The sequence below is a fragment of the Mya arenaria genome, chromosome 5 (genome assembly GCF_026914265.1).
Source record: "Mya arenaria isolate MELC-2E11 chromosome 5, ASM2691426v1".
Lineage (NCBI taxonomy): Eukaryota > Metazoa > Mollusca > Bivalvia > Myida > Myidae > Mya > Mya arenaria.
In genome coordinates this window covers 33,963,467-33,982,215 of record NC_069126.1, presented here as the reverse complement: position 1 = coordinate 33,982,215, position 18,749 = coordinate 33,963,467, and the positions used below count along the sequence as shown (strand labels likewise).

General features: G+C 35.3%; 2 protein-coding genes across 2 annotated transcripts; one reads left to right on the top strand and one right to left on the bottom strand.

Annotated features, from left to right (window-relative positions):
- Positions 1 to 1,585: 1,585 nt before the first annotated feature.
- Positions 1,586 to 3,610, top strand: LOC128233902 (L-sorbose 1-dehydrogenase-like). The gene has a single exon (XM_052947773.1). The coding sequence runs from the start codon at positions 1,657 to 1,659 to the stop codon at positions 3,475 to 3,477; it is 1,821 nt and encodes a 606-aa protein (XP_052803733.1). The 5' UTR covers positions 1,586 to 1,656; the 3' UTR covers positions 3,478 to 3,610.
- Positions 3,611 to 6,682: 3,072 nt separating this feature from the next.
- LOC128235072 (tetraspanin-11-like) lies at positions 6,683 to 16,887 on the bottom strand. The gene is made up of 11 exons (XM_052949787.1): positions 16,851 to 16,887; positions 16,017 to 16,084; positions 15,425 to 15,655; positions 14,261 to 14,335; positions 12,535 to 12,639; positions 11,659 to 11,732; positions 10,938 to 11,037; positions 10,546 to 10,629; positions 9,837 to 9,898; positions 8,456 to 8,500; positions 6,683 to 7,601 (listed from the first exon to the last, which is right to left on the bottom strand). Exons 2-11 carry the CDS (start codon positions 16,074 to 16,076, stop codon positions 7,535 to 7,537), a joined length of 903 nt encoding a protein of 300 aa, XP_052805747.1. The 5' UTR covers positions 16,077 to 16,084; positions 16,851 to 16,887; the 3' UTR covers positions 6,683 to 7,534.
- Positions 16,888 to 18,749: the final 1,862 nt, after the last annotated feature.

The window sequence follows — 18,749 nt, the reverse complement described above, 5'->3', positions numbered from 1 at the left end:
AACTTGGCTTTTATATCATCATCGTAGAAAAAAAGGAGTGTACCACTTATAATAGCAAAAAATGCTCTTGACGGAGAAGAAGGAGAGAACGCATGTGACCTAATTAAACCTATACAAGATTACACAATCCAAACGCAGCTGGACTTTTTATAGTCGTTAAGTATCTTCACTCATTATCTTACAATGGTTAATGTATACGTCAAACAACGGATTTGAGAGTTATATTGCGATTTCATTTCGTTCACGTTTAATGAAGGTGTAGATAGCGTGTGAATCATATTAACGTGATTGAATTACATCCAAATATTTATGCAAAGCTACAGAAACAAGCTCATAGCAAAACGTTTAAACATAAAACCGGTTTAATGGCATTGGGTAAACGCCAAAGACATATAACATAAAATCACAAACAAGAAACATGGAAGAACAGCACAAAACTCCACAAGCAGCACAGTGCATATATACTATATATAAAAACTAGATATGTTTAGCAAGGTACCGCCTTGGAACGGTCAGTAAAATGTAAATTTACTGGGGGTTTAAACCAGATTAAGTGTATGTGAATATAAATATTAAATACTGTTCGCTTGACTCTATGAGTATTTCGGTTTAAATGTACTCCCTCATGTTTTAACCAAGAATTAGTTTTCCCGGTTATTCATCTATCCTCTTCCCTCACCACACACAAACATATTTTATAGTCGTTATATTCTATGATAACAAGAAAAATACCATTATAGTATCGAAAAGTATTTTGGTTTTAGTGAGGTGCGAACTCACGCAGGTAACGTCAAGAAAACATAAAAAGCGGAGACTTAACCACAGGTCACCGGGACAAAGCGGTATAATTTTGATAACATCACATGATAATGCCAATCAACCAATCTCGCACCAACAAAAAGCTGTATTTAAGTGATTATTCGCGATGTTAATGCTTATGAAAATTGACGTCTTAAGACGATATTTGATATAAAAAGAATCTACATTTGCTGAAGGGTTTCCGCTTTTTGCATCTTAATTGTAACACTCTTTGAGATTTGCAACAATTTCGTCATACGGAATAAGTTCATTTTATAATATCATGAGCTAGTCCATTTAAATCTGCACTCTCACAGATTGAACGTTTTGACAACTTTTTTTATTTATTGTCTTGGAACGAGCCAATTTTTGCGAAATTCCATAGAAAAGAGTTATATAAGACTGCTGACAAAAAATAGATCGAAGATTTTAATAATTAAGTTCAAAAATTGTTGTTTTGTGCATTTTTCTTAAACCATTAGTAACGTAAAACATTAATTTTTCGAACGATTATATTAAAATCTGCGATCTTTTGTCAGCAATCTAATATCATTGTTTTGCAGATATTTACGCAAAAATTTGCTCTTTCCAAGACAAAAAATAAAGAAGTTGTAAAAATGGTAAATCTGTGAATGTGCAGCTTTAAAGCTAGACGGGCAAGAGTCTGTCATTTGTCAAGGTTAACGGCATATGTATTCAGAGATAATGTTCATATCCGCGCATGTGTGATTGCATGAGTAGGTTTGCATGATAAATGTTATCTTTAGCGTAACCTATATTGCCCGTATGTAGTGTCATTTAGCAAACTATTCGTTGAAATAGATTTAAATGTGGTGGTGATATTAAGTTTTAATAACGATGAGTGTCAAACAAGCACTTGTGTTTGCTACCGTTGCGTTAGTTCTGTATTATTTTCTAACGGACACGAAGACATACGAAAGTCATCGAAAGATTTTGTCTGAGACGATTCAAAGTGAATACGACTACATCGTAATTGGTGGGGGATCAGCAGGGTCAGTGGTTGCTGCACGTCTCTCGGAGGACAAGGAGAACACTGTTCTCCTGCTAGAAGCGGGCGGCTTTTACGATGAAGACCCGGCGTTGCATATTCCGATGCAATGGTCAAAGCTCGGTCACTCGAAATATGACTGGGAATACTATACAGAGCCACAAGAAGGTGCGTGCTGGGGCTTAAAAGAAAATCGGTCCTATTGGCCGCGAGGTCGTGTTCTAGGAGGTTCAAGCGCCATAAATATTTTGCAATACACTCGAGGAATTCCTTACGATTATGATAATTGGGCAGCAAATGGATGTGAGGGTTGGAGCTATGAAGAAGTGTTGCCGTACTTTATGAAGTCTGAAGATATTAAAATTCAAGATCTAAAACATTCTAAATTTCATCACTCTGGCGGTCCGTTGTCTGTATCTTCCGTCCCGGATCTTCCCATGACGTCACATTTTCTCAACGCATTGAAGGAATTAGGGTATCGTTATATCGACTATAATTCCGACGACATCGATGGTGTAAGCAAAGTCCAGCTAACCGTTGATCGAGGTGTTCGATCGAGTACAGGATTAACGTTTTTAGGAAGATCAGGCAAGAGAGATAACTTGGACATCGTTGTGAATACCTTTGTAACAAAACTTGACATTAAAGACAAAAAAGCCAGAGGAGTTAACTTCATGCGCAATGGCAAAAAAGGTTATGTTCAGGCAAGAAAGGAGATAATTGTTTCGGCAGGAGCTATTAACTCACCACAGTTGCTCATGCTGTCGGGTATAGGCCATAAAAAGCATTTGGAAGATTTGAAAATACCCGTCATAGCCGACTTACCCGTTGGTGACAATTTACAGGATCATCCTGCCGTATACATGTACAACGATATCAACCAAGATTATAGTACAACTCAAAAGGTTAAAGATAGCTTAGTCACACAGCTTAAATGGATGGTTCTTGGCGATGGACCGCTAGCTTTTGCAGGTAGTGAAGTGCATGGCTATTCTGCGATAAATGACAGGAGTGATGGTAAAGCGCCACCGGATATACAATTTGTATTGTTTTCCGGTATACTCGCCCAAAATGACACATACTTGAATATAAAGGCGGATGTTGCTAAGGCGTATTTACCTGAGTCTGCGAATGCACAAGGAATGAACTTTATCATTCTTGCAAATCACCCTAAAAGTAGGGGTACACTTAGATTGCGCAGTAAAGATCCATATGATTATCCAGTCATAGATCCGAGGTACTTTTCTGACAAACGTGATTTAGAAGTCATGATAGGGGGTATTCGTCTGTGGGAGAAATACTTAAATACACCGACAATGAAAAGCCTCGGGGCGGATATTAGGCGTATGAAGGTCTCATTTTGTTCCCAACATGAATTCAACACCGATGGATATTGGGAATGCGTAGTACGGCACTTAACTTTTACAGGGTACCATCCTTCATGTACGTGCAAAATGGGCGCAGAAAATGACCCTACAACTGTTCTGGACCCTCAATTAAAAGTTAAAGGTATCAAAGGTCTAAGGGTCGTCGATGCCTCTGCTTTTCACACCATTAACGCGGGAAATACGAACGCGCCTACTATTATGATAGCCGAAAAAGCAGCAGATTTGATTCGCGGAAAAGACACGGTGAAAGATATAAGGCAAAGAATAGTGGGTGAAAAATGAGTAGCAACATTTAATACCAAAACAACAGAAATGTTTTTATGATGTTAAGTGGTGTTGGTTTTGCATTTATCTAAATATCTGATGTATAACATTGTATCAATGTAAGAATTTCGAAATACATGTACATATCAAACGCTATTCAAATTTTTAAAACCCCTCCCATCAATATTTTTCAAATACCGTGTTATATATATTTGCATGTTGTTTGTCATATAAAATTGAGCATCGACAAACAAAAAATGTTTTATCGTAGTTATCACGTAAATTGAAAATATGACGTCATATGGCGATGTCCACGGAGTCACACTTTACGAAGGTCAAAGATACGTTCAGTTGTATATAAAAAATTATGACATTATACTGGAAACTCTCAACACCTCTTAATTTTAACAGACTTAAGTATTTTATTTCAATTATTCTTAATACATAATAAAATTATGTTTTAATTAATAAAAAACCGTTCATTGTGACTAACTTAAAGATAATTCCTATTTTGAAGGGACTTGCTTATGTTTTGGAATCAAACATATTTTCCCTGTAATGCATTATAACCAATACCATATCCACTCGTGCATATGACCTCATGTTAAACGAATGGAAAACCTTTCTAGAAAACATGGCTAGCATCACGTGATTATGTCAATCAACCAATCATTGAATGACGTTAGTACGCATTTCAAAATGGTGGACAACAAAGCATATATCAACATTTGCGGAAGGGTTCCAGTGGTCAGAATCTTATTTTGTAATAAAAAGCATCCCAAAAGAGTGCATTTTACAACCCATGAACAAGTCCCTTAAGACTGAACACTCTTGATGTAGTAAATAGTATGCTAGTTACAGATCAAAGATAGTGAACTTAATACATAGGCAGCAGTTTCTTTTGCATGCCAACATAAATGAGCACGCCATCCTCCCATTTATTGTAAGTAACACAACATGCCATAATTTAGTTATAATAACAACTTCAAACATCCCAGCAGGTACATGACGTCGGATCGACGTGGGATAGACGTTGGCTTTTGGTCGGGACATCGTTTGACCGACGTTAGAATATTACCCAATATGAATTTGGGATTCCCGTCCTATCCGGTGGCTGACCGACGTTATTTCCTGGTATAAAGCCAACTTCAGAATACCAACGATTGTCATATTTAATCGGAGTATGACCAATATTAGTCAATTGTTTAAAGTCTTCATTCAAAGGAAAATGTTGCAATCAGACGTAGCATTAATGGCGTAATTTATCACGTGGTTTACACACACTGTGGATGGGTCGGTAATATTAAACCGATTTTTTTACGTTTATATGAGCTTGGCGGTCATAGCACGCCTTTTTTCACGATCAAATGATGTCAGGTTAATTGTCTGCTTGGGTTGAAAATTGTTTTGATTTGGTCGTTTTATGATTAGATTTCTTCAGTAATATGGTCGGATTTCGTTCAGAAATGGTTGCGCTTCGGTCGGGGTTAGGTAGGAAAGTCGGTTCGAGTTGTTTAACATATTCTAATCAACCATTGTATGTTTACAGACTTGTAAAATGGTAGAGGATGCGTTTTTATTAATGTGGTCATGGTTACGATACTGTCGCATGTACTTAGACGAATCACCCGCCTCTGTTCCGTGGTGAAAAACCTCAAACTAAATTAATTAATTGACAAGTTATTTATAGTGTACAATGACTAGGGACTGCTGCCCAGAATTATGTAACGGGTAACAGTCGCTTAAAGATGCACTCTTACACCCGAATAACATTTACCACAATTAATACAACTGATTTAATATACTAAAGAGGATGAATAAATGTCGAAAACAATGAATTTGAAACAAAGGTGCAGAAAACACGGTATTTATACCTTATTAGACCATAGTAATCACAGTTATTTTTTTAGAACTCACCAATCGCTTAATATTTTTGCGTTTACAGCTGTTTAATACACGATTATAATCTTGTTATCAGAAATTAATATGTTCCATAAATGCATTATTGAGTAAGTAGTTAAAGGTTTATCACTCAAAATTTATGTTTGTTATACATTTGTATCTACATCGTATTGATTTTGAATAAAAGTGTAACTTTAAGTTAGCTGTTTGGTTTTGTTTCCCTGTTGATCTACAGCGCATTCACTGCAAGCGGAAAACCAAACGTTAGCTGCAAACAACTTAACTGAATTCAATGCTGCTCTGAATGATACTTTGAAGTTCTCAAACAATAAAATCAGAATTTATATTATTATGATTGGTAACTTTGGGATTTTGAAACGGATGTTTTAAAGATTAAAAGGTTGTTTGCATTATAATACTGGTTGAGTACCTAAATCGGAACAGTACCTAAATATGGAACACCCATCATTAAAGTGTTTTTCTGATTGAGATCAGTTTATTTATTATTTTAATCAATAAAGATGTTTGTCTTAGATACATATTCCAAAGAACACGATTCTCCGGTAAGTGTTTCAAATACTGCTAACTTTTGAAGTTTTTCATGTTCAAATGTCAATACATGGCACGCGGGGTAAAGACATCATGCTTGCCACAATCACAGCATACTGGTACAGCCTGTATTTTACTGAAATCATCAAATTTTACTGACAAAAATGACAAACAAAAAAACAAGCTGGAAATAACAAAAATTATTAATTTACTTAAACAAATCATGGAGCAATAATTTTAAAAGAATACATAAAAATAAATAACGAATAATAAATGTTCCATATTTAGGTACTCCGAGGACGAAAATGGCAGTCCTTTATTATGCGGTTAATAAAGTACTTTTCATGAAGATTGGTAGTATCTTGAAAAATGCCATTTATATCAACCAATTAGTCTTGAATCATAGTGTGCTGATGGAAAATTTTGTAGATGTGGTGCAAGTCTAACTCAAAATATTTTAAAAATAGTGTCGAAAGTGTTCCGATTTAGGTACTCACAGTATAGTATTTTATATGGAAACGCGATTTTAGTTATACAGTCGAACTCAGCTGGTTCGTCGGGGTGCATATTGAAGGGTAGAGCGTCCCCTAAATGGCAAAATTGGTACCAGCCTCGTCAAGTGCAGGGATGCTGAGATATCTTAGTCACCGCCCATTCCAGTGTTAGGCATTTTACGAGATGGCTTGGCTCGATTTACTCTCTGGCTCGAAGTGGATTTATAAGGACTGATTATATGGAATACGGAAAGGACACATATGAGCAACTCTTTAAATTCAACGTTTAATAAAGAATAACAAAACAATACTTTTTACAATACACAACTAAATTCATTAAAGTTTACAAGTTTATAAACAATTAATATCTCCTTACAAGGTATCCGTTTTTTTGAAATATGTAAGCCTTTAAAAAATCAAAAAAAATCCAATTAATAGCTACGTAGCCACAAAATCCGCAGTAAAAAGCGCGAAAATATTGCTACCTTTTTAAGCATAAAAATCCAATGAACATAATAATGCATCACAAAATAAAAAATACCCTAAAGTGTACCCCTTTAATCAAGCCGTCTGTTCGATCCCCTCATTTTTACAAAACACAACTACATGCAAACAAATTAAAAAGTTGATAAACAATTATAATGTCTTCACAAAGTGTCCATATAAAAAACACAGACAAAAAAATTGTTAGCCTTCATAAACGTTTTTTTGTTTATAGCTACGTGGTCAAGAATAACCCCGTTAAAAGCGCCAAAATATCGCTAACACTTTTATCTTTACACAACCCTCATGCTTTTTTGCTGTTGTGATAATAAAAGTCAAATAAGTTAAACATAATGATGCATTAAAACTAAGATATATTATTTTTTTGCATCAATCTATATTTTGCCCATTATATCATGCGGTCTCCTCCGATATCGATGGGACCTTTTTCATTTCACATTTTATTTAAGAGAAAAGCTGTTTCCACAATGGTTTTATTTTCAATTTTTAAAACTCAGGCCAAGTTTATTTCATTGAAATTAATGAAAAGGGGCTTGATTAAGATAACATTCAAATTTTAATAAATCTTATAAACGTCGAACTTGTAATGTATGAATAAACTGACAGGGTTTTTTCAGGTAAAATGGTTAGAATTTCTTTCCACCCAGAGCCTTTGTCTTGGTGACGTTGAATTTGTTCTTCACAACAGCATCGCTGAAAGCAAAGAAAAATCAATCAGCCCAAAGTGCTTCAAAGAGGTTTTTACCTTAATTTAGACTTGCAATACTTATTGATGGTTAATAGTAGACAGATTTTTTATTTAGACCATACATTGAGAGCATATTTATTAAGTAACATATATAAACAAAGAACCAGGTAATGGCTACAATGTTTCAGTACGAAAATAAGTCTAGTGTACAATGTATTGCAGTCAAACCCCGTTGGTTCGAGGTCGCTTGGCTCGAAATCCTCGTTGGCTCGAATTGGAAGTCAAAGACCGATTTCTTAATACTGAATGTCAGCATTCCCGCTTTGCTCGAATTTTCCGAGGCTTGCGGTATTTCGCCGGTTCGAGTTCGAGCCAACGGGGTTCGACTGTATGCAAATAGTTCTTGAAATAATATCATTTGGAAGCACAAAATACACCCAACAAATGGAATTTACAGTCTTTGTGTGACAACCCCTGTGACTCTTAACACCCCCTCCCCCCCCCCAACACAGTTTAAGCACTAACCAGACTGTATGGACTCCTGTTTTTGCTATCAACTTCTCAACGTGTCGACCGATAATCCAAAGCAAACCAAATTAAATAAACTTGACAAAATTTTACTTTACTGGCTTAATTATTGGTCGACACGTTAACATTTGCTCGATGATTAAGGATAAAAATATCGATTTTTTTTTCTACTTTTCGTGGGAAACTTACATCGCCACATGTTCAACATTGGGTCTTGATTTCAAATTTGTTCGTTTCAGCTATGTCGACAAGTCGACAGTTAGGTTTGATATGAGACGGCTGAATCAGGAGTCCTAAACACTGTGAAATTGTTTTAAGTTTCGTTACTTACATGCTGATATACGGTGGTGGATTGACCCTTGAGGTATTTGGTGCACTACAAGAGAAAAAAAAAAAACCATATCGTTTTACATGTCAATTTAAACCGACAGTGTCTGATTAAGAATAGGTTGAGCGAACGTGCCATTCTTAATCATTAAGATTTTACTTCAGGTCTTTTTACTGACTTAGAATACAATCTCATTCTCTGATACAATGACAACGCAAAATCTGACTCAGTGAATATATTGGATGTGTGGCAGTAGGCGGTCCTTTAAACAGCCGCGAAAGTTGAAATTCTAAATGATTTAGCCTATTAATTAATGACATATCAATATCTTCAAATTCATTGGTTTAAAACTGTAGGCTGTATTTTAACAAAGAAATGAAATGCGTGGCACTAAGCTTCAAACTCCTCGCACTCGCAGTATTTTTTATTTGAACATGTATACTACGTTGTATTGATTCCATCTCAATTGTGGATTGTTAGTGTCTACTCCTGCTAAACAACAACATTGACTAAAATAATCAAATTTGAGTATTTACCTTTACTTTCGGCGAATTACTGGTGGAATTTTGGGCGAAGCCCTGGAATTTGGATGAAAGCTCTAATTAATGAAGGAAAATTCAGCCGCATTGGCTTGAACTTTTAAGAATTGCATGAAGTGTTGATATCAATTATATTTTTGATTGTTTTATATTTTTGTTTGTTAATTGTCTATAGTTAGGTCTTATTGTTGGAAAGCTTCACTAATGAAAGCACCGATAGTGCTGAAAGGAATGAGCGATGATTCCTTCATTTTGATACTCGCTCGCACGAACCCTAAGCGACCAACCCGCACAGCTTCTCACTTACTCACTTACCATTTAGTTACTATAAATATAATTTGTTTGCTATAAAAGCGCAAAGGGGGAAAATCGCATTGAAGAAAGTTTGTACTGTAAATCTGAGTTCCCTCCCCTGTAGTATCTTACTTATAGAATTTGTATGCAATATTGTTCAAATGAAATCAAAACCAGAACTGTGAGGAGTTTTCTAGTTTTCAGGAGTTTTCCATTTCATATCCGTGTTTCAAACGTGTGTTTACTGTTAATTTATGCAAAATGAGACGCACTCTTACTTTTAACTTATCTTGTAAATCAAACATTATTCTTGGTATGTTTCACAAAGCGATTTTCGTTGATATCTGGTACATTCTAGTATGATTTTAAACTCCACAAGGACTCAGTTGATTTATTGTGGTCAATAAAAAAGTCCTGAGCTAAAGCTCAAGCCTATAAATTGTGATCGAACCATAGTACGATCCGTGTTAAAAGGTGTCTACGAACGTTTGTATTACCCCTCGGGCTAAGTTTAGTACCACGCACTTATCATAAGACAATTAGCTACTTACACATGCTGGATACGGTTTTTGGCACGGTCCAGGGTCAAGCAAGCCAGAATTACAGCAAGAACCTGTAAGAAATACTTGTATTTTATGATGGAGAACGTGCATTGTGAAGTTTATGTCACAGATAATATCATATTCTTGCAATGTTAAGTATATACCAGTCAAATTAAAGATGAACTCATACTCCCAGATAAGATGTACCACAATTGATACAATTGTTTTAATTTAACGAAAAGGATAAAGAAATATCGAAAACAATGGTTGTTAAAAAGGATACTGTGTTTAATTTGAAAGAAATGTGTACAACACACGTTATTTATACCTTATGAGAAGAAAGTTGATCACTGTAAATCTTTTAGCACTCACCAGACATTAAATATTTGTGCGTTTTCAGCCATTAAAACACGGTTACAATCTTGTTATCAGTAATTAATATGTTCTATGAATGCATTATTAAAAGTTTATCACTCAAATTTTATGCTATACATGTTCAGTATCGATTTTAAATATGAGTGTAACTTAAACTTTAATCAACCTACATACAAGTTTGTACGATATTACCTAGTTAACACAACGTATTGCTATGAAATCATTTAAGTTAGATTTAATCCGAGATCATATCCGCTATAGTTTATTAATTTGCGGAAGTTCAAGATACTTTCCGAGCGCGCTCTAAGGATTGTGGGTAAATAGTTTGAAGGTCGGTGCTTACATGCATGATGAAGTTGATTCCGGACACGATGTTGGAGATCAGACTTGCAGTATTGATGATGTCATCTATTCTGTTGAAACAGGGCTGTGAAAGAAGGATGATATATACTTTAAAGTAACTCATTTCGCTCATATAAAAACACACGATATATATGGCATACGTCAATGAAACATCGCCAAAAATACTATTGGTTCCTGTAACAAAATGTGTTTGTTTAACATAAGTAAAACCGTTGAGCACTAAAAACTGAAATATTTAAACAACTTCTTTATGACACGTTCTTTATTTCCACAGAAAATCATCCATAGTTATAACAAACATATAGGAACAGTGACAAAACCCTTTATATAGCTTTTAAGTATTTGCATGAATACTCAGTACAGTACGTGTACCTTAGTGTAGTAGTTTTTCGGGGTGTTGGTACAGGATGTCCAAACGTTTCCTGCCGTGGATGACGTCACACCCTTGCAACACGTAGCCGGTACTTCCGCTCTGGGTTTGTAAACAAATATTTATTAGTGTAGTGTACTGAAGTGGATTGTAGTATAGTGTATTGTAATGGATTGTAGTGGAGAGTAGTGTTGTAAAGTGTAGTGTAATGTAATATAGTGTAGTGTATTGCAGTGCAGTGTAGTGTAGTATATTGAAATGTAATATAATGGAGTTTAGTGTAATGTAATATAGTGTAGTGTAGTGTTATGTTAGATATTGTAGTATAGTGTATTATAGCGAAGTGTAGTGTAGTGTAGTGTAGTGTAACGGAAATCACGAAAAAGTCCGGCAGTCAAAAATCTATACAGATATTGGTTATCGACAACAGAGCAATTTCATAGAAAAGAACCCCAATATTTAAAAAGCACTTTTGTAATACTGTTATGATACATTTCGTAGCCTAGGCAGAAAAACTTTCCTAGGATATTCACGCACGCACACATGCGCACAGACACACATGAACGCCCAAATACTATAACAAAAGTAAACAGTATGAATAAATATTGTAGCAACCTGTGACCAATATATCTTCCTATTTTCTACCCTTTTCATAATCTTAGCTCCTAAGTGACATTTACCCTTGCTGCATGTATATATTATAGGTATCAATCTTGTTCTTACCCCGCCGAATACCAAGTGGTCGACGTTGATACGGACTTCGGATCACCGTGGGCTGACACGCCGCAGCACTCCGTCTGATATGTGTAAAACGTTTAATAAAATGGTGGTGTTGTTTTCAGGATTCATAAAGTCTTCCCCCGCCCATTGATTGTATTATAACTTGACCAACAACGACTTTTAAGTATATTTAAGTACCAAGCAGTTAAGGAATTTGCCGGATTGGGAAACAAGGGAATTCCTTCAGAGTTTCCAGATCGGGAAATTTCTAAGATGTTTTTGCCTTATCTGGAAACAAAGCGACTCTTTTTCATATACCTTAGTAAGATTGTTCTATGAATATGGATATTTAGTCTACTGACAATAAAAAAAACATAGATGTGAACCAGAAAGATCAATCTAAGTTATCAATATTTCTTGTTGGTTTTCCCCATACTTCAGATAAAGCTTCAACGTTTTCCTGATCGGGGAATTCTGAAAAGTGTTTTCACTGCCTGGTTGTTGTTGCGTCCCGATTGGGAAATACGCGCTTCCTAATCAGGAAACATTTTGAAAAAGTCTTGATTTCGCAAGAAAGAGGAAATGAAAAAAAAGTCATTAAATGGCATGAATTTAGATCTATCTTTCCAGTATACAACCATAGATTTAGACTGTCCGTATATGAAATATGTAATTTTAATAACAATTGGCGCATTCTTCCCCCGGGCCCAGATATAAGCAGATCAAAATATGTGACCATGCTAGAAATTCTTATATTGCCCACGAGCCAAAGACACCATTTTTTGACAATTTCTGAATAATAAATGCGGTTAATCCGACAAAGGAACTATCAATTCAGTTTGCCATAAAATTTATCAACAAATAACATTTGAATGTGACCTTCATAAAAAGCTGGTTGAAGCTTTTCGACGTCTGGTCCGTCGCAGTCGGGCCCTGGTATCCTTCAAGCTGTTTGAGCAGCTGACCTTCAAGCCAATCGCTACTCTGAAATACAGTCAGTCGCATATTTTTTTAAATATTACATTAACGCATATTATGCAATGAACGGTAAAGCATGACACCAATGCTATCATCGTCGGCTATCACAGTACTTTTTTTCCGCTACACTTCATACATACCGTGGTACAATTGACTGACAAATTTCGTTTCAATCAATATGCATGAGGCAGGAGAGACAACTCTTCTTCCACTTAATTCGCATGTTACACTCAAATATTGTTCAATAGCTTTAGAATGTCAGAAGCCTCCGTGGCCGTGTGGTCTTGACTAATGTATAATATTATTGTACTGAGAATGCGGACCCGGTTCAACTCCGGCATTTGTGATAATAATTTTCAACCGTAAATCATGCTCAGGTTCTTTGCGGAACCAATGAAACTGCCTCATTAATTATTTATGACATTTTCTTAGCCATATTGCCCACGGTACATAACGAAGTATGTGTCAGACAATGCAATGATATAAAAAAATAAGTGTCCAAAGAAGCGACAACAATATGCCCATGATGATCGATTAAGATTTAACAAAATTATAAAAATAATGAATACTAGCGCGTGATGGTCATCAACCTCGACAAGCGGGCATCCTCTGGGTGCTACCCTACAAAACAGTAATACATTGAAACCCACAGGGACAAGCCCAGTTATCGGGTATTCCAAAACACAACCTGTTTAGAGGCACAAGGCAAGGGCCCAGACGACAATTACCTAGCTGGAGACACAAACCACATGTACACATATATACAAACACCACAAACGGTATTACCGCCTTTGAACAGTCAGTGGAGCACGAGTCTAATAGGGGCTTCACCCCCCCACCCCTCCCCACCCCCATAAAAAATAAATAATAATAATCGTCTTAGTTTACTCTTTATTTCAAAATAAAAGAAGAATAAAATACGTATAAAATACGCTCAAAATGCACCATTTCGGACTAGAAATGGATAAAAAAAAATCATGGGGGAGAACACCCAAACCCCCTTGCAATACTTTAAATCAAATAAATTTCGTTACTGGCGGAGTCAAAAGTCAAGAGGGAACGCCCCTAAGTTACATCCCCTCTAACGTGGAATCCTTGAACCGCCCCTGGGCTCTAAATATTTTGTATGATCATTATCTTATACTTCTTCCAACTTTTATCATTTTTTTCATAATTAAAAAATACAAGCCCCATCAAGACAATTATCGCACATAATATTGTTCCAACGAAAATAGTAAGTATACTTTTCTGCAAGCATGTTCCAAAATAGTTATATAATACAGAGAATAATACCAGTATGGTATATTGGGCACAGCTCAAAAATGATAAATTTATATAAATGTCATATGGCATTGAATAGTGACGTCACTGCTGTATGTGTATAAGGGAGGCAATCACGTCATTGATTTGGCTTAAATATTGAAGCATTTATTTGCCCTATTTTTATTTATTTATTTATGACATTCAAAATATCACTGCTGTAATACGACCTGGCAGTAAAATTTCGCTTGTTCACGTGTCAATAAGGTTGAAAAATTTTCTGGTAGGCAAAAATGTATCTTTTTCGGGTAATGGGATTTTACCATTGTAAAAAAAAAAGTGGGGTACAATAATAACTGATGCTCACCCGGATCCTTGTCTTGATCATCAAGCCCACGGTGACACCCTGTAGAACTATCACCACGATCGTCACGATCACGTACTGCAAGGAACACGTTATGGTCATCAAAATTTAAAGGGACAAGACACCAGATTGAACCAAACTGTCAAAAAAGTATTTCCTCAAAACTTGAACCAATAAAACATGTAATCTTACTTCCAGCTCAAAGCAAGTCTAGAATTTTCGACACGAGCTAGTATGATGCCGATAATACTTTTCCTTACTCATTTTTCATAATATGTTTTCGATGTCTCAGCTGAGCTGACCTGTTTTAAAATAGCGCATAATGTTTTTCCAATGATAAGTGCGTATATTTAGCATGTGAAGGTCATTGATAAGTGTAGCTACATATATACCGACGCTATTTTTAGATTTTAGGGGCGGATCCTTGTTCTAGTTGTAACACACTTGACTATTAATCCAGGGGTATAGCCAGTGCTATTCACTGGTGCACGTTAAAGAACAAGGATATCTCTAACAAGGGTTACATTCCGTCTGTGCACTATTTCCCAACAACCTAAAATGACTAACTTTCTTAATGGAGCACTCGCCGAATGGGCAAGGCCCGAGTGCGAGTATAAAATTAATAAGCTTACACACCACCAAAACATAAATGGAATTTACGTGGTGGATAGACCCATTAAGTTTTTTTAATGGGAATAAATCGTAAGATTAATGTGTCGTACAAGCGATGTGATACACCAGCAAATGAAATTCAGTGCGTTGTACACAACGCTATTAATTTTATTAGGTTTTTGAGAAAAAAAATCTTGCAATTGTACCGGTGTTTAGTCCCTTTCACAGTTACTCGTAAATAACAGATAGTGTGCTCAGTGTAACACTATGATTAATTCACACTTCAAACACTTTCAAATAATTCAAAGTATTTCAAGAGAAAAGAATGCCGTGCAACTTTCTCGGTCTTCGGGAAGTCACATATCAATTCATAAGAGGAAAACTTAAGAAAACAATCGTATCATTTCGATTGTATTTTCATTGGATTGAAATACAGTCGAAAATAGATATTGTCATTTTGAAGACAATAAAGTTAATCAAAGAAACATAAATGCCCTCCTTTTCTAAAAAAAAACATTAAAAAAATGAAACTGCGCCAATAGGCAAGATACGTACCACCACGAGACATCCTTTGACTTTCTTCCAGGCGGTGACCGCTCCAAACACAGCCACAAACAGTAGCACTCCCCCCGCAATGATGAACAACAGCGTAGCCGAAAACAGGAACGTGCCGATTTTTACTCCGTCGTACTCGATGGTGTCCAGTAGACGCTTGATGTCCGTTTCAAAGAGTCCGGTAATCACCAACAGCCAGAGACCTGTCACAAGAAACGTCACGGCGCTGACCTGTCAACAACAAAGACATGAATTAGGTCCATGCCGTGTTTCAAATCAAAATACGTTTTAAAGCCGCACTCCCTCAGATTAACCGTTTTTACAACTTTTTTAATTTTTGTCTTGGAATGAGCCAATTTTGGCTTTAATATCTGCAAACCAATGATATAAGATTGCTGACAAAAAATCAGATTGTAGATTTTTTGGCACGAAGACAAAACCATCGCATTCACCCGGCACTGCGGAGCCACCTGGAAGGTAAAACACGGCCCATTTTCCCGGCTATCCCCAGTATACCCCCGGACCTAGGGGGGCATGGTTACAAATGACTGATGCATACGTATTGCAAATATTACATCTAAATTGTACTTACAAACAACAAGAAATTCAGCACCAGCAGCACAAGCTTTGGGCTGTGTCTGGCACAAGACATGTTGAGGTCTGAAGGATAAAAATAATACATGTAACAAAAATATTGAGGTGACTTTTACGGCCTCCATACTAACTAAGGTTATCGACATGGCAACGGATTGAATCATTTCTAAAGATTTTTTTTTTCAAACTAAAAATACCAGAAATGTGAAAAATATTGTCCTTTTCATTTAAGTAACATACTCTTAACATATGTATATTCATTTTTTTTTCTATTGAATATGCGTTGTTACCAAACACAGCTGTGTGTATACCACGTGGTAAATGACGGCATAAACGCAACGTTGGAAGGCAACATTTTGCTTAAAATGAGGACTTTAAACAAAGGTAACTTTACTATCTACGCAGTCTTCGCCGCTTTCATAGCCCCGCCGTCAGTATTTTACTAGGGTTTAGTTTTATAAAACGCTTCGAAAAACCTTTTCACAAAACCGCCGCCTGATGAAGCGCTGTCAAAACATTATTTTGAAAACAGGTTTGTCGAAGTGTTTGAAAAATATAATCACATAATCAAACTCCGGTAAAAACACGAAGGTGGGCTCCTTTCAGTGGCTTAGACGGCTCTTTGTTTCATTTAAAATGTGAAGAAAAAGAAGTTATCTAAGTTTTAAGTCATCATTCGAAGCCATATGTTGCCTTCCGATGTAGCATTTATCACGTAATTTATCACGTGGTATACACACACTAAAACATGAGGAATGCAAAGCTTTGTTATCATTTGAAAAAGGTTTTAATTAGTAAAATTCCAATTAAAAAATACATGCATTATTCATACCGGAAATTGATGATTGGTTCAAAAAATCGAGTATTCCTTATATATATATATTATATTATATATTATAATTGTATTATATATATATATATATATATATATATATATATATATATATATATATATATATATATATATATATATATATATATATATATATATATATATATATATATAATACAATTGAGTGACAACAAGTAATTTAAAATACCTAATTATTTTAATCCTGAAGTTTCTTAAACGTCCAAGTCAAATCAAAATTGATTTTTAAATGCGGAAGAATGTATTTAAGTATTGATATAGTTGCTATTGTCTTTTATAACTGGAACATTGGGTCTTTTCAAAAATGGCAAGCTTATTTCTCTTTCAAATTTTCTTTTGTTTATGAAATCAAAGAAGGTACGTCTAAATTGGTTGAATACTTTTAAAAGAATCAATTAAACCTTATGGAAGCAGAACGATTATTCTGAAAATAAAATCAGTTATACGTTATAGAAGAAAATAAAACAGAACAGACGTGTATATATACTCATACATAAGTTCATTGTCTGAACACTGATGGCCATATGACATTAAAAGGACAGGTCAGTCAGCCAACGAATGTGTATATGAACCGTGGGGTTAGCCGAGGTCCATTCACCTTCGGGGGCTGACTGGCCAGTCTTTATAATGTCATATGACCCGAAATCGTGTTTCATATTCCTTATACTATAACAAACATTTTATATTGTCATTTAATATTTTATTTTTAAGCGCTTTTAATGCGTTTTACTGAACAAAACAATTAATATTTGACTTTCGATAATTGTTCGCCGTTGTGAAAATCGCCAGTCGTACTCACCACGTTTATGATTAATAAATTAATATCAAATGTCAAAACTCAATGGATTTTGCTGTTTTCCTTCCTTTCTCCATTAATCGATTCCTGTTTTATACAGGTTTGATGATCTATTATTATTGATATAACTATCTTAATGTTTAAAACAGGTCAGCTCAGCTGAGACATCGATGTACCTTCGCCACTCGTGAAAATATGTTTTTCTATGACACGCGTGAAATAAAATACGATCTTACACTGAAATAAACAAATATCCTCTATAGGTTTCAGTTAAATGGCAATATCAGCAAATGCATGCTTCTGTCCATAATTGATATCAAATTTTACAAATATCTATAATAAATGAAATGCAAAACTGTTGAGTACAAGCATCAAAGAAATAAGAAATGGTCGGGGGGGGGGGGCTTATTTACCCTCGCCCTCGCCATCGGGTTATACCCATTCGGCGAGCACTAAGAATTGGTCAAAGTCATCATCACAAGTTTATACTTTGATTTGCGTCAATTGCAAAGATGATTGTGTTTGATATATACGTCTGTACTTAATCTGACCTTAAGTATATGATGTTACGGACCTTTAAACCAATGTATAGGTCCGTGATATTATCAGATCTTTTATCTAAATATAAAAAAAATCTAACTCAAATCAACTGAGTTGTCTGAGTTCCCTAAGGGTGGTCCGAACAAACCTAAAAGCAAATATATGTGGTTCGGTTTTAAAATTTAACGCACAAAAGGAGAAAAATTTCTAAATAAAAATAAATCGCATGATATTGTTACTATAATACACTAATAATGATAACTCATTGTTATATTTCCTATTTAATGACTAACGAAAAATATACGTATGTTATGTACTGTTACATTAACAATTAATGCATTTGGAGGGTTGAAATAGTCTACTTAAAGGTAACTCTGTTATTAAACAATTACAGTGAAATGCATAATTTGAACAGCATGAAAGGAAAATGTCAGTATTTCGGATTTCCTTATTTGCCTTATCCATATAACATATACCTCCAAACAACCTATTGATCGATGTTTGCACGATATGTTTGACCTTAT

Excerpts from the sequence above, each read along its gene's own strand:
- LOC128233902 (XM_052947773.1), top strand. The coding sequence starts at position 1,657 with ATGAGTGTCAAACAAGCACTTGTGTTTGCTACCGTTGCGTTAGTTCTG.
- LOC128235072 (XM_052949787.1), bottom strand. The coding sequence starts at position 16,076 with ATGTCTTGTGCCAGACACAGCCCAAAGCTTGTGCTGCTGGTGCTGAAT. Across the intron at positions 9,899-10,545 it reads GAATCAACTTCATCATGCAT|GTTCTTGCTGTAATTCTGGC; the intron begins GTAAGCACCGAC and ends TATTTCTTACAG. Across the intron at positions 8,501-9,836 it reads AAAAACCGTATCCAGCATGT|TGCACCAAATACCTCAAGGG; the intron begins GTAAGTAGCTAA and ends TTTCTCTTGTAG.